Here is a 17121-nt window from a genome sequence, read left to right as displayed (position 1 = left end):
GGGGATTTGCTACCATATACATGTGGTAGTGATGTGTGTGAACACAATAGGACCGCCGGGGCATTTTTTCCCTCTTTAGGAGGTTTTTTCCCCCGTGCATTGTATATACGCCCATCACTCTACGGCTATCTATCTTTCCATTGCACACTAAGTAACACACTCTCTATTGTGTGCCTTGAGCTTCCTTCGTCTTCTCCAAGCTGTGTGTGTTTCTGTGCAACCCTAATTCCAACAAACGCAATCTTGTGCACATCCTCTGGCCTTATACAAATTTGATGGTACCCACTCTTAAGGTCCATCCTCTTGAAAATTGCAACACCCTCTAAACGGTTAAGAATATCATCAATCCTTGGGATAGGAAACATGTTCTTGATGGTATTCTTATTCAACGCATGGTAGTCAATACACATGCACCAAGAGCCAGCCTTCTTCTGCACTAGGAGCACTGGGAGCTAAAGAACTAGGTTGAATCAGTCCCTTCTCTAAAAGCTCCTCAACCTCCCTTCTCTAAAAGATCCTCAACATGGCCCATAACCTCTTTATGTCGAGCCGCACTAACCTTGTAGGAAGGTCTGTTTGGTGAGCCTTGGCATAAATCTATCGTATGGTCTTCAGGCCTCTCGGGCAGCAATTCTGACGGTAATGAATCAGAAAAACAGTCATTAAACTCTAGCAAAAATGTTGACCTTTCTTTATCTAACACAGATAAATATGACTGACAAGTATCTGAAACATCACCCGCAAAATCAAGTACGCAGAAAGATGATTCTTAATTATAGAAGTAATAGCCGAAGTAGATACAATAGGGACAGACTCCCCTTTGTTGAGCTTTACATCCAAAACATGAGTTTTGCCCCTATGCTGAAGGGTGATCTTTTTGTCACAAACATCCAGCATGCCATGTGTCTGGAACATCTACGGAATTCCCAACAGTGCATCGCACCCTTGAAATGGCATGATATAGAACTCTTCTATGTTCACATATGACTAAATATGCAGACGAAGCTTTCCAGTGATGGACGTAACACACTCTGAGTGGTCAGGACATGCCAACCCTGCCTTTGTCATGTTTCCCATCTCTTCAGCTCGGATGCCCAGCTTCATAGCTAACTCTGGTGAAATAAAGTTCGCTTTGGCACCTAGATCAAAGAAAATAAGTGTCGTCTGATCTCTGACTTTACCCCATGTTCTGCATAACTCGCTAGCATCCGTGCTTGGCCTGTCACCCACTATGTCTAGCACTAAACCTATCGTGGTCTTGGGCTTATTCCCTTTCTTGTCCTCTTTATCATCTAAGTCAGTTGGTCTTTTCCTTTGTGGATAATCTGAGTAAAGTGATCCGGTTGCTCACATATAAAGAATTTATTCTTACCCATCAAGACCTTTTCCTCGAGCGACTTACACACAAAAGGCCTCCTTTTCTGTTTCTTTGCTTGCGCTTTAGAAGTTCCGGTTGAGTCCTTATCCTTGTTGACCTTTTTTGACCCTGTGATGCTTCAAGAGCTGTTTTCACAAATGGCTTCTTTGTTGAATTTTTCTTTTGCTGGCCCCCTTTCACGTTGCCTGGAAACCCACTTTCCTCTCCCTTCAACAAGGCAAGTCCAACGTTGGCAACTTCTATAAGCTGAGTGAGTAGCCACTTTGTTCTTTATACAGTAATCTTGAAGCCCTTTAGACAGCCCACAACAATACTTCTCAATCTGCTCTATCAATGGCACAAATTTGTAGGAGGTTATTGAGAGAAACACTTCACAAAACCTTCGATTGTACTCCTATAGGCTCTTGCAAGTAGCCGCAGTGAGTGGGTACCAATCTGTAATGACATCGGCTTCATATTCATTTGACAGCCACACATATGCGAACATTTTCTTGAAGTATTCCCATTTGGCGGGTGCCTATCCTTGCATCAACAATGTCGTCCACCATGTAAGCACATTGTGATGCTGTATAGAAAAACCAGCCATGCCAAAATTTCCCTGTGGCATCCCAAACTAGCCATGATTGCTCTGAAAGCCTTGCTGCATGCCAATATTACCATACATGGGGTTTGGCATTATGCCTTGCATACCCCCAAACACTATTAATAGTATATATTGTTGCATTCCAAGCGCATAACTAGCCATACATTGAAACACAGATCCAGTCCGAAACACACAGGATGTACCGTGGGTGGTGGAAAAACTAGATGTATATCCTGGAAAGTGGTTTTCTGTCCATTTAATGCAACATGTTGACTTTGAAAGGTGGCAAGTTGAACTAGCAAAACCTATGGAATTGGCGTCCTAACCACCTGTTCATGGACGAAAGGACCTTGTCTTGGAGCCCCCGACTCCACAATGTGCAAGTGCTCCCTATCCTATTGTGGCACATGAAGTACCTGGGCTTGAGCTTCATCGGACTCTATTGGTTGTGTGAGTTGCCTTGTCTGCTATGGCATTGGTGACGTTTGCAAAAACTCCATAAACCTTAGGTCCTACAGCCGTCGAGAAAACACTTTCACAACGGCAACCAACTGAGTCATGGATGCATCATCTTCAAGTTGCCTAGTCATAAAGCCTTGCACTGGTGGAGCATTCACATCAACAAGAGGTACAGACAGACGCGGCCGTGAACTCTCGCCAACCTCAAACACTGTAAGAGTTGTCTGTCTGTCTTGTGAAGAGGAACCCTCTTTCATGATGCCTTTCCCTTTGTCGACCATAGTGTAATCCCGCGTTCATGTATTGTGTGTCTTCACTGCAAACCAACCAAGGCTCACTTCTTGAGGAAAAAGTGATTCTATCGACGACAGAACCATGAAAACCGGCCCGTAGGACAATTCACCCGAAACCTTATTTTAAACTTTAGGACACAGAGAAACTTTGCAAATAAAAACCTGTAAAGATAATTGACACTTCAAACACACACGGTTTGGAAGCTAGAGCGCTACCAAGTAGACACTGACACCTATTGGCCCCAAAGACTGGCGCCCCTTTCAATATTTCTTTATTCTTAGTGTAGAAAAACGATCCGATCACTTTCACCTTAACTCCCATCAAGCTGTCCAAATCCGTCTATGACTATAATTGCAAGTTTTTGACCCAATTTCACCAACGTAATGGTGCAAAATCCCTATAAGTCAAAAGTGCACGCCTAGGATGCTTTTCCCTGCATTCTAGAAGCTTTGCGGTGAGTTACAGGTCAATTTCAATGTGCTGTAATTTTTTGTTTTGCAATTGTTAGGTGCCTACAATTTTGTACACGCATCGCAAGGCCTTTCCGAAGCTCCCTTGGCGATTCCTTGCAATTTAGGTACAAAATCCTAAACCTGCACAAAAAAAACACAACAAGCTGTAATTCTCTCTTTTGGACCGTTTCGAGCAAAGCAAACATATCAACGCGTGTCTCAAATGATTCCGCACGCAATGGGACAGTTCCCCTTCGAATCGGACGAGTTTTCACATGAGAAAACTCTCTGATTACGCAATGCTTCGCGATGGAAGTATGTGTACCTGTGGGGGATTAGCTCTTGCCTTGGCAAACGTGCATAAATCCTCAGAACTATACATGGTCAACTTGAGTAGCCCATCTAGTGGGGCATTACCATATATGCCAAAGGGGAGAGAGAGAGACACCCAAGAGCAAGTCATCGCGTTGCATGAGACAAGGGGAGAAGGCAAGCTTTCCATTAAAGCTATGATCACCTGCACCCACTATTCATCCACACACTGTAAGTCACAGTGAGTTGCAAATCAGCCTCCTCTCTCCATTTGGACACCCCCTCTTGCTAATGCTTCTGGCAAATCGCTCTGGAGCCGCCATGTGTCCCTTATGTCTCTTTTAAGTTAATTTCCGAGTACCCACTGACTTATAAGTGTAGCGAGGGGGCCCAAATGACTTTGAGCTGAGCCTAGACACCCTTTTACTACTCGGATTCCAGTGTCGACTAGTCCGCCGACCATCTTGTGACGACCTACCCTTCCTTATTGCAGGTGAAACTCTAGACCGTCGACGTTTCACACAAGCCACGCAATGTCCGGCCATTTGTGACTTGAAAAAGAGGGTCTTAAAAATTAAATAAAAATCATCGAAAAGAAACCAACAACTAAGGTTAGCAATTGCCACGTCCTCGTGACAATAATTAGCAGTTGCCATGTCCTTGTGACACCCGCCATGCATCCACAAGACAACATTAGGAGAAGAGAGCAGCTTCTCTAGGCCACTTCAGGCCTGCCCATGACACCACACTTTGCATACTTGCTGATGAGACGCGTACCTTGCATACATGTCCACAAGAGCAGTCCCTGTCTTGCTATCCTTGGGTTGCATTCGCTTAAAGTTAAGACATTGTGAGCAGTCAATAGGACTGGATTAGATTCTCTAATCCTCATCACAAATGATCAACTATTGGAGTTAATTCTAACCTGATACTATTGATCAGCCTCATCTACAACTATCTGCATATAAATTTTCCAATGAGACAAATGTTTAAGCTTCGCTTTGGTTTAAACAAAGGGCATTTTCAAAAGCCCACATACCAAGATCTACATTACCCAACTTCTTACAAGAACTTAATACACTGCTCCATGTCACCAGGTTAGGATGAAATGGCATCTGCTCCAATAGCATCTGGACTTTTTCAAGCTGACCAGCACGCCCCAGAAGATCCACCATGCAGTTAAAATGTTCAATTGTAAAGAAAACCACTCGCTCCCTATTGAGAACTTCAAAGCACTGCTGACATTCATATATAAGGCCAGAATGATTACATACTGTAAGGACACTAACAACAGTGGTCGCATTTGGTACCACACCATCTTGTCTCATCCTCTTAAGCATATCCGAAACATGGTCACTCTCTCCTTGACTCGCATAGCCTGCGACAAGAACATTCCACGATACACAATCTTTATGCGGAAGATCATCAAACACTTCCCTAGCTTCAACAAGGGAGCCACACTTTGCATACATATCTACTAACGTGTTCGAAATAAAGAGGTCCACCTCTAGTTCCTCTTCACTTATGCAAGTATGCAATCCTCTGCCGTTGTCTAAGCTCCCTAAGCTGCTACATGCCTTCAAGCAAGACACATAAGTAACTTCATCGGGAAGCAAGCCTTGTATCTGCATTTGTTGTAAGCAATTGAGGGCTTCCTCCACATCTCCATGCTCAACATAACCACATATCAGCATGTTCCATGAAACCACATTTTGCTTTGTGACTGCATTACATAAGCTGCGTGCTTCTGCATGCAAGCCACACTTGGCATATAAGTCTACCAATAAATCAACAACAGTACCATCCCTTTCAAAGCCCCTTTTGATGATTTCACAATGCACATCCTGGCCAAAACTTACAGCGCTGGAAGTGCCACAGGCCTTCAAAATTGAGCCAAATGTGATAATGTCAGGTACAACACCATCAATACTGATACTTTCGATGCAATCAAATGCTTCCCCTTTGTATCCATGTTCAGCATAGCCCCAGAGGAGAGCATTGTAAGAGAGATCATCTTTGACAGATAATGCCTCAAATGCGACCTGGGCATCCAAAAGGAAGCCACACTTGGCATACATATCCACAACACTGCTGCCAAGAGAAAGATATTGATCAAGACCTTCCTTGGTCATCCTGGCATGTAAGGCTTGGCCCTTGGAGATCGCTTTTATACTGCCAGATGCTTTCAAGCAGCAAATATAAGTAGCAGTATTTGGAGAAATGCTGTTTGATTGCATGTCCTCAAAAATCTCCAATGCATCTGCACCAAACCCATTCTCACAGAAACCATCTATTCGAGCAGTCCATGAGGCTACATCACGCACTGGCAATCTATCAAATGAATGACATGCTTCTACAAGCAAACCACATTTGGCAAGCATATCTACCAAAGTGTTTCCCACAAACAAGTCAGAATCATATCCTTTTTTGACAATCTCTGCATGTAATTCTTGGCCCCGGATTGTGTTGCCTATGAGGGAACACGCTCTCAAGCTGCACATCAAAGAAACGTCATCTGGAGACACACAATCCTGCTCCATATGTTGCAAACACATAAGAGCCTCATCAGCAGCCTCATGTTCAATAAACCCTGCAATTAAGGCATTCCAAGAAATTACATCTCGAGAAGGCAATTCTTCTAGTACATCTAATGCTTCAAGGAATAATCCAGCTTGTGCATAAAAATCAATCAAAGAATTGCCAACAAACAGATCTAATTCAAACCCATCTGTGACAATCTGTAAGTGCACATCGTGACCTCTTGCTTGGTCATTATAGTTGATAACAGCCTTTAAACCACCAATATATGTCATAGCATCCTGACATAATCCTTTGCACTGCATTTGATCTAAACAAGATAATGCCTTTTCATTAAACCCATGCTCTGCATACCCTATAAGGAGAGCAGTCCATGCCACCACAGTCTTTTCTGGTAGCTTCTTGAATACATCTTCTGCCTCTATCAGAGCTCCACATTTCATATACATGTCCACCAAACTGTTACCAGCAAAAACTGCAATGTCCAACCCTCGCTTGACCATCTCGGTGTGTATGCATTGGCCCCTCTTGATATCTCCAGCAGAGCCACAGGATTTCAAGCTGCAGACATATGTTACTGGATCTGGTGATAAACCCTCAAGTTGCATTTGGTCTAATAAATTAAGTAGCTCCTGGCCAGGCTTTGTATCTGCATAGGCTGCAATAAGAGCATTCCAAGAGTATTCATTTCGGCCCAGAATTCTTTTGAACACTGCCTCAGCTTCTGGAACAAAACCACACTTTCCATAAAAATACACCAGTGTGCTTCCAATGTAAAGATCCGTTTCAAACCCATAGTTTACTATATCAGCATACACTTTATGACCAATCTGTAAAGCCCGTGCGCTTCCAAAGCCTTTCAAGATGCACAAATAAGTAACAGCATTTGGAGATGTGCCTTCTAACTGCATTTTTTCTAGGCATCTGAGTGCTTCCATGCATGCACCATGTTCCGCATACCCTGCAATCAAGGCCGTCCATGCGACAACATCGCGATCTAGCAAGCTTTCAAACTCCTTCCTAGCTTGCTTGGTGAAACCACATTTTGCATACATGTCCACCAAAGCAGTGCCAACAAGAGGGTCTGCATGAAGCCCCTCTTTGACAACCAAAACATGTACTTTTTGGCCTTCATCTATGCTTCTTAGCCTCGCGCAAGACCTCAGCAATTCCTGCAGGGTATGTCTCTGCATCGAAAACAGCGGGAGGAAACTACATATGGGCAGAATGATACATGTCTTTTGTCAGCCATGGCCATGGACTGCGCTTTTTCGTTGTCAGCCATGGCCATTGATGCACCTACACAAGCGTCGTCTGTATAAGTGCATTGCGCAACCCTGTCCTATGTAGCGGAGTGTGAGTGTGCAAGACATCAGCACGGTTGTATCCCACTCAGCGGACGCAAGCGTCCTAGTAGACGGGTTCGTTGCTCTCACGTGTCTAAATTTTTTGGGAGAAAGGCAGAATTTGAATAACTGAAAAGTAAAAAAGAACGTACAAAGACCCTCCCCCTCACGAAGGGGGAAGGTGGCCCCAATTTACAAGATTAAATCATATCCAATGCATCTTTCATTCGACATCTTGTGGCTGAATAAAACTTGGCGATCTTCACCCTCCATTGCTACCACCTGGTGGAATTTTGCATATCAGTTATTACAGACTTGTCATAGTCAAATGCTTCAAAAGTTTCCTTGCAAAGAGCCTCAATTGCTTTCTTAAGCTCAAAGTAGAGAAAGTGAGGGTGTTGAGGGGGGGGACAATTGTACACAATAGCATTCCTGTTGAGCCAGCTAATCCATAAAATTATTCCAATCCATACATTCCAGAGAGGAACATCAAAATCTTTACAGTTTCCTAGCAAAAGATCTTTGGCCTCAATAGGCATTAGTTTGCAAAGAATTCCACATTTCTGAACCTTGGTCAGAATTGCCTTACTGACTCTACACGTGAAAAAGAGATAGGGGATGTCTTCTACATCCTGTGTACATCTTAAGCATGTCCCGTCAGTGATTCCCACCTTGAGAGCTTTGCTGCCACACCATACCCCCTAATGCACAATTAACCATAGAAGGGCACCACGCTTGACTGCAATTGGGTAAGACCAAACACATAGAAATCTGTAAGTCCAATGTTTGCAGCTCCACTGTTGCTTTCATTTCTTGTTGAGAATTTTCTTTAACCCATCCTCTACTCCAGTCTTTGGCTTGAATTGTTGATGTGTTTGCCTAGAAATCCTACTAGTTTCAGCTTTGTGGAGACCACCTTTAGGAAGACGGTGTAGATGAGCTAGGGCCTCATGCAATCTTGCCAAGCACCATAAATTCTCCTCTTTGATGTTGAACCCATCCCCAAGCATCTGAACATATTTCATACAGCAATGGGGCAATTGGGTAGCTCTGTCTAATAAATCTCAATAGAGAAATAGAGTCAGCCAATTCACCATTAACTATACTTTTGGCAAAGGCATTCGCGAATAAAATTTGAATGAATTTTATAAGCCTCTTGCCAAAACCAATGTCATACATAGATTAAAAAATAAAGTCCCAGTCAATTCTGTCATCAGCCTGTCAAAATCAATTTTAAAAGAAATAGCTCAGTATCCTTTGCATGCTCAATGGACTCCCACAAAGTGATTATGGCACCCAGTATATATCTCCCCTTTATAAAGCCCTTTTGTTCAGGTAGAATGATAGAGTGCATAATGGGACTTAGTCTTCTTGCTAGGGCTAGGGCAAAGACCTTATAAAAAAGAGTCAGGCAGGTAATTGGTCTCCAATTACCTAAGTCCTCCTTGACCCCCCTTTTTATGGATTAGTTTGATAACACCATTATCAATAGAGGAAGGTAGAGCTCTTATTGCCAAGGCTTCTTTCCATACTTGCATAAGGTGAGGGATAAGGAAATCTTTATATTGTTGATAGAATTCATTTGGTAGACCATCCAACCCAAGAGATTTGCCAGGCTTCAAAGCATCTATAGTTCTTCCCATCTCCCCTCAATGAGAGGTTGGTCCATTTTTTTTTAATCATGGATGGTTGTACCATCCTTTTTCGAATTTTGGCTATTGTAGCTCTAGCTGTGGTTGAACAACCCCTCTTTTGAGGGGAGATGAGAAATGTCACTATAGTAGGCCCTAGTAGCCTCAACATTTTCCTTGTGAGATTTGACAATTTCCCCATTATGGTTTTCTAAAAAGGGGATAAAGTCTTTGATTTTTTTTCTCTTGAGAAGCTTAAACATATTTTTGTCAAGAGAGTCTATTTTCGCTACCAAGAAATCCTTGGTCCACTATAGAGAAGCCTTTCTAGCTAGCAGCTCTTCTTTTTTGAGTTCTTCTTTTAACTCTAAAAGGGCAGGGGAAGGAGGACAATTAGGTTGGACATTAGTCTCTAATTTAGAGAAAAAAAATTTATCATCATCCTTTTGTGATGTCTTATAGCCCTAGCCCTAGCCCTATTTTTAAAGTTTGTACGAGACTTTTGAGTGTCCTTCACAACTTGGTCCCACGTTTTGAAGGCTAAAGTGTGAGAGCTAAAGACACTATCAAATATTTCTTTTACCTTTAACTTTACACATTTAATGGAGAGCAAAGACGGGTCTATGTGAGGCCATCCAGCCTTGTACATGTGTGCCTCTTTAATGAACTCAAACATATAAGTAGGTGAGTCATCAAACATAACCATAGACTTCTTTCCAACAATGAAATTGCCAAAAGTCCCGCATAATATCAGAGTTCATATAAATTCTATCCAATCTTGCAGTTCTATAGAAATCACCTTGCTATTTATTGGTCCATATAAGACATGTGCCTTGAGAGATGTTGTAAGATCCACAATTTTTGGGTCTCTTCTAAAAATAAGAAAAATGGCTTTCAATATCTATTTTGCCAAATTTTTACTTAAGATGCTTGATTGACTGTATTGGAAAGTTCTAAAGTAAAAAGCAAGGTCGTTTCCATATTCTAGTAGGTTAGATAAACGTTTGGTACAGGTTTGAAAAAATCCGTTATTTTTAGCTTTTTCATGCTTTTTATGCTTTTAAGTGCTTTTTTTGCAAAAAGCAAGGTCGGATGCTTAATCTACGTGTTCCAGGGAAGCTATAGTTCAATTTTGTAAAAATTTGAGTGCTTTTCACACTATTTATAACTTTTCATGATTTTTAGTGCTTTTTAGTGAAAAGTGAGCCTGCTTTCTTATTCTAGTGGACAAGGGGAACCCGTGGTTCAAATTTAGATTTTTCTTTTTTTTGCTTTTAACGCTATTTTATGATTTTCGTGCTTTTTGGCATTTTTGAAAAACAATGTGTTTTTTATGATGACCTAAACATAAAAATATTGGCCAAGCGAGATTTTTACAGGAATTATTTTTTATAAAAAGTGGTACCATAAATACGCCTAGGTAGTACGGAAAAGTCATAATTATGCTGGGACATTACGGTACGGCATAGTCTAGCTACAATTTTCATTAGTTGGCCAGATACTGCTCACATGGTCAATTTTTCGGTCGAAATTGAATGGTAAGTGGGAGAGTTGACCACCAAAAGAAAAGGCTTGTTTTTAGCAAAGTTTCTAAAAGCTTGCAACTATTCCTGGCTCAAAAACTAGTGCTAGTTTTCTGCTTGGGACACACTCTAGCTAGCTGCAGAGCCTATAAATTCACCTACAAGCCTCAGTTTTCCTCCGGAAGCTTTCGTAGCAAATACCTCTACGTAGATCTCATCACCGCCCTCTTGCGGCAAAGCAAGAAGCCTTTCAACAGCCCCTAATTGATTCTAAAGCACGATGAAAAGCTTTAAACGCCATAGCCATCATCTCTCTCTCTCTCTCTCTCTCTCTCTCTCTCTCTCTCTCTCTCTCTCTCTCTCTCTCTCTCTCTATGTCGTTTTTCTGAGAAGTCACCCGTTCGGTGATTGTTTTTTCGCATACAATTGCATGTATGGATCAACCAAGTACATACGAAGTTGCCCCATGATTATTTTGTCATGTTTAACACGTCGATTTATGCACATGATCCGTTTATGATCATGTGCGTGCATAAAAAGTGCTTTTTATTTCACGTCATAGAGACGGTAGGGACACTATTGTGGTCATAAATCACAAACCATTATGAATCAGCCTGAACCCTATATGCCAGAGATAAAACAAATCATTTAAAACATTTTTTTCTCTAAGGTGTCATGTGAAAAACACGCACGAGCTAATAGATATGGTCAAAAAATAGTTTGCTGCCTACTAAACCAAATTTTTTAGATTCCAGACTCCTTGGAGAACCACTATATAGATTCACCGGATGGGCAAACCCACTTAAACAATTGTAAAGCTTGATGATACTTGATGATAAATGAATTTAGGTCTCCATTATCACTTCGGAAATGCGAGTTATTAATCACTCTATAACCGGTTTTACCTACATGTATAGGGGTGCTACCTGGGGGGGGGTACCATATGACGTTGTGAGTTGACAGAGCTGTTTTTATACGTTTTATGGTTTGTTTTGGTGAGTTGATCTCAACTATTAGATGGCCATAAACTTATGTGAGAGTATATGGTTAAACATCCCGAACCACATAGGCAAATATGATTAAAGCGACTTTCTTTTGGGGTTACTGTTTATTGTGTGAGCACCATATGGTCAAAGTGATGTGATAGAGTTATAGTCTATATTATGGAGCTGAACTTTATGCATTGGTTTGAGGTCAAATACTTTCATTTGCATATTTTGCATTCTCCCAAAAATATTTAAAAATTGTTTTTTGCATATGTGTGAAGTTATGGTTTACGGTTGACCTAAAGGTCGTAGCTGTTTTGCATCATGTTTATGGTTATGGAATGTTATCATATGATATATGGAAACTCATGTATGGATGTGGATGCCTCATATGCATGGTGATGACTGGTTTTCACCTTGCTAGGTCAAAACTAGCTCTATGTGCTAGAGAGGTGAAGTGCAAATGTGATGCATCAACTTTGCATGGTTGGATGTTGTCCAAATTGGATTTTTATATCATGATTAGTTGCTGGTCAGACTCTTTTTATGCATGAAATAATCACTTCTTAAGAGTCATGTAACGTTTAATGGCCTAATAACTTATGTGTAGCAGAAATTAGCATGAACATAGTGGGCATTTCATTAGAATGGATTCCTAATGAGAATTACAAGAGTGCTTGGGTGGAGAGAGCAAAAAAAATCATAACACCTAGTTAGATAGCATCAACAATACTTTCAAAAGAGAGAGAAATTAAGCAATTGACAACAGTTGAGGACCGGATTTGCATGGAGCCACTCCCCCCTCCAAAAAGCTTTGTATTATGGTTTCTCCCTTCAAGAGAGACATTGTACAATACAATTCTTTGTGTTCCTTCAAGACTAGCTAGTGCAATGAAGATGAAAGCTTCATGCACCAAGCAAAAAACTTAGCAAACACAACTTTAATTATCCCCAGTCTCAGACCCAAGAGCTCACACACCTTCAAAGATGGTGAGAGCTAGCAGGGTATGAGAGTAGATTGAGAGGAAGAAGGAGTATCTTACGAGAAAGATGTACATCTCCTCACATAATCACTCATATTAGCATAGCTTAGCTTAGTAATTAGCTTGGTAGAGGAGATGAGCATGCATTGAAGCTTGGCTCTTGGTTGGATTTGCATCCACATGCTAAGAGTGTGTCGATGTAGGCTTCTATCTCACAAGGTTGGAGTAGGTGATGAGCTCTCCACTAAAGCTTGGGCAGAGATAGTCTTCTTTACTTCTCACCTAGGCTGTGTGAGAGTGTGTGTTTGATAATGCCTTGCAAAAATCATCCCCCTCTCTCTCTTGGGCGAGCCCTCTTGCTATTTGCTCTTGCTATCTCCCCATTGGCCCTCCCCAAGTCAAGCCAATGATTATTAAGCAACATAAGTGATAGCCTTTTGACATGTGTCCCCCTTTCCCCTTTTGTGAGAGCTTTAGGTAATTTAATAATTAAACTAAACTCTCATTGGACCCCTTTGCCTCCTGGACAATAGGAATCAGGCAAGCCATTGGGCTGCTGAATGCTCATTAGACCCCTTGGGAGACTGTCCAATAGTCTTCTAGACGACTTAATTCTCATTGGTTCTTTTATTAAGTGTTTTTAAATTAATTAAACTAGATTTATTGTAGCCTAATTCTCATTAGTCCACGTCCAAGGCCATCCAATAGGAATTGGGTACACCTTTTGGGCATCTAGCCTAGGGAGCTGACATGTGTCCCTCATTCCCTTTGTGTAAAGGGAGCTTGTGTGTGTGTGCGTGTGTGTGTGTGTGTGTGTGTGTGTGTGTGTGGCTTTCTCTCTCATCCCCTAGAAGAAAGGCTCGCCCCCTCCCATGTAGGGATATGCAAGGCTTTTTGGTCACACACAAAGCATCCAATTTCCCCTAGGGTTGACCTTTGGACACAACCTTTGAATTTTGGAACCTTAGCATTTTGGAAGTCTTAATGTGTTGAACCTTAGGGTCTTTTTAGTCCATTGTTTCACATGGCTCTTTTGCAGATGGCCCCCCCTTTGGATCCCTATTTTCCCTCCTTTGGATCCCTACTGTGGCCGGTCTGCTAGCTTAACCAATATTCTATCTTTTTCTCCCTTGGCACTTCCCCATATTAAATGATCAGTTTAACATGAGAAAATCATTTAGGAGAATTAGATATTGATTATTATTACATTACGTCTCTCTTGAAATCATAGTCGTCCTCGACTATGGTGTAGAGAAGATAAAGCATATTCATGAGTCCTTTTCTTAGCGGGTAGAGGATCCCTATGTTACTCTACGACATCATTCCACAATGGATGACTAGTCCATTTGGTGCTTGAGAGCCTGAGGCTACCGCAATCATGTCTGCACATTAGTTCTCTCAGTCTTCCATAGTAGAGTGACAAGCTCTACTTGGTGTTTGGGAGATGTCGTCTCCACAAACTTGATCTAAGCATGCATACTACTTAATTTTTGTGCACAATAAATAAAAAGAGAGTCTTATAAGACAAAAAAAACTTTAACATAAAGTTTATTCTCTCTTAAAACTTGAAATATTACCTGGAGGTGTTGCTTGTGTTCATCTAATGAATTATAGTAGATGATAATATCATCAAAGAACACTCCAGTGAAGGTTCGACGAGGCCTGAACAGCTTCTCCATCAAGCGGTTGAATGTGGCTAGTGCATTGGTCAAGCCAAAAGGCATGACAATGTATTCGTAAAGACCAAATGTGGTGTGAAATGCTATCTTTACAATGTCTTGATCAACTATCCTTATTTGATGATAGCCACTTTTTAGGTCAATCCTACTGAAGTAGGTCGATCCTTGTAGCTTATCAAATAGGTCTTCTACCTTTGGAATGAGAAACCTATTCTTGATAGTGATCCTATTTAGTGCTCTATAGTCGACACACATACGATATGTGCCGTCTTTCTTTTGCACTAATAGCACAGGTGAGCAAAATGGAGATGAGCTAGGCCATCTAGGCCTAACCATGACCTTGTCAACTAACTCATGCACTTGCCGCATAATCTCCTCTTGTTGAGCTTGAGAAACTCTATAAGGAGGTTTATTAGGCGGTGAACTTCCTGGAAGAAGTTCAATTGCATGGTCAGCATTGCCTCGTTTAGGAGGTAGCTCACAAGGGATGTTGTCAATAAAAACATCTTGAAACCCCTTGAGAAAATTGGATAACTCTAATTTCTTTTGGTTGCTTTTATTTTCTTTTGCTAAATCATTAGGTTCATTTTGAGAATCTTTAACAAAAATCATGTACACGGAAATAGAGCTCTTTATTGACTTGTTGAAAGATGGTGTATGTACAATGGGGATAGTGTTACCCATTTCCTTAGCATCTATATACATGTCTTTTTCCCTGAACTTAAAGGAGATTCTCCTTTCAGGAAATTTAACATTGGCAGCCAGGCGGTCAAACCATGGTGCCCCTAGGATTACATCCTCATGCTTGAGAAGAGAGATAAAGAAGTCCTCTTTGTCCACATAGCTTTGAACATGAAGCCTCAATTTCCCGATTAAGGGAGTGACTGAAGCTTCTTGCTCCTTGAAAGCACTGTCTGCGGGTAGGACATCTCCCATATCGTAGTCTTGTATGCCTAGCTTGGTGGCCAACTATGTAGATATAAAATTGTGAGTAGAACCACGGTCAAAGAGAATAAAAGCATCATGTTCTCTTACCTTTCCCCAAGCATGGCATAGAGGAGATCCTTTGTGGTGAGTTTGGTGAGTCTCCTCCTCTTGGATTTCAACCAAGGAAGCTCTAGGAGAATCTTGGCGGTTGTTCTTTTGGGGACAAGCGCGGTACGCATGCCCTTGTTCGCCGCACTTGAAACACCGGTTATCCTTGCGATAACGCTCAAGCTCTTCAGGAGAGAGTTTGTTCTTACCTTTGTAAACTCCCTTCTCTTTAGCTTTGTTGGAGTTTCCCTTAGGAGACTTTTGGACATTGTCCTTCCCCTTAGGCTCGTTGGAACCCTTGTTTTCCGTGGGCTTATTATTTCTTTTAGCCCCCTTTTGGAAATTGATTCGAGAGGCCACCATAGTATGGTGTATTACCGCCGATATGGTACGTGGCCGTTGGGAGTTGACATACTCCGCCATTTCTTCGGTTAAGCCCGCACAAAATTGTTGCTTTTGCTCTCCAAAATCCAACTTTTTGAAGACAGTGGCTTTGAGTTGTAGGTCCCAAAATTTGTCTACATATTTGTGGATGGATTCATAGGGAGAGAGCTTTAAGCTTTGACATTCGGTGAGTACTTTGTCTTTGGCATCGGTGGCCAAAAACTGCTTCATAATGGAAGCTCTTAAAGCTTTCCATGTTCGTGGAGCTTCACCGTTGGCTCGTAGGCTAGACCACCATTGCTTGGCGGACTTTTGAAAGTGCATAGCTACATGGCGTAGCTTAGAGGACTCCGTGAAGCCCTCATCTCCAAACGCCGCGTCGAACTGTTGGATAAAGGATAAGACTTTGTCCGTAGCACCAAAGGTACCATCATAGGTAAGGAAATAGATGCTCTTCCCTCCCTCTTTGAATTTCTTCAACTTGGACGACCTCTTCCATGTGGCATAGGATTTCCTATGGCCTCTTCTTTTTGATGGTTCAAAGGTTGCACCATCACTTTCTTCAGAAGGTGAAGAATTTGAAGAAGGTGGAGAAGAGGGTGACCTCTTTCTCGCCTTTTTCTTGTCTTGATCTTCGTTGTCTTCACCATCACTTTCATAAGAGGAAGAGGATGAAGAAGATGAAGAGGGGGTGTCCTCTTTCTTGCCTTTTTCTTCTCTTGCTTTTTATCATCCCTCTTTGAATTATGGCGTGGAGAAGAGTGTGATGGTCTTCTCTGCTTTGGTGGTGATGGAGAGCGTTTAGCCCGCCATCTTCGTGGAGCCATCTTCACCAAGGTGGCGGGAGACTCACTTCTTTCTTGTTCCTTCGGTGGAGGCTCTTGAGTTCTCCTTTGGGAAGGAGATGCATCATCAAGAAGTAAATTCTTGAGCCTTTCGTATGGATTCTCTTCTTCTTCCCGAATTGGAGAGAGACCTCTTTTGGTAGTCTCACAAAGAGGCTTCCTAGGTGTTCTCTCGTCATGGTGATGAGCTTGGAGAATCCCGTGAGCACGGAGCTGCCGTTGCACTTCGCTTTGGAGAGATGGATTTCCCATGGCTTGTTGAAGCCTAGAAACAAGATAGTTAACAAGCATCGGAGCATCATTAATAGCTTGCTCATTAGCAAAATCAAAGTTATCAACATTAATTTCACTCTCTTTACTATTGTCAGCCATTCTAATAACTTTTAGGTGTAAACTTTTTAGGTTTACTTTGGCACTTCAAGCCCTAGTTGTTACTCCTCTTTACCCCTTTAGAAAAAGCACTCAAGCTACTGTACCCGCGGCTCGAATACCATTAATTGCAAGGAATAGAAGAGAGGGTCGTTCAAAACCAAAACAGCACCGGCTCCTGTCAAGCTTCTAATAGCTCGATAGTGGTTAAGCCATAGGAAATCCCCTTAGGACTCCACTATTAAGACCATAGCTCTCGACGATGATGCCCCGTTAACTGCACGAAGGTAGGCGCACTCCAAGGCTGAAAAATCCCTATTCTAC

General features: G+C 41.9%; 1 protein-coding gene across 1 annotated transcript; it reads right to left on the bottom strand.

The window, feature by feature from the left end:
• Positions 1-3003: 3003 nt before the first annotated feature.
• Positions 3004-7487, bottom strand: LOC147447922 (pentatricopeptide repeat-containing protein At3g09040, mitochondrial-like). The gene has a single exon (XM_086523826.1). It carries the CDS (start codon positions 7207-7209, stop codon positions 4468-4470), a length of 2742 nt encoding a protein of 913 aa, XP_086379952.1. The 5' UTR covers positions 7210-7487; the 3' UTR covers positions 3004-4467.
• Between the last annotated feature and the right edge of the window lie 9634 nt (positions 7488-17121).

This window comes from Adiantum capillus-veneris, chromosome 11 (assembly GCF_014529385.1).
Source record: "Adiantum capillus-veneris isolate H3 chromosome 11, ASM1452938v2, whole genome shotgun sequence".
NCBI lineage: Eukaryota > Viridiplantae > Streptophyta > Polypodiopsida > Polypodiales > Pteridaceae > Adiantum > Adiantum capillus-veneris.
Note: the sequence above shows the minus strand (reverse complement) of the source record. Positions and strands in the feature narration are given on the sequence as shown.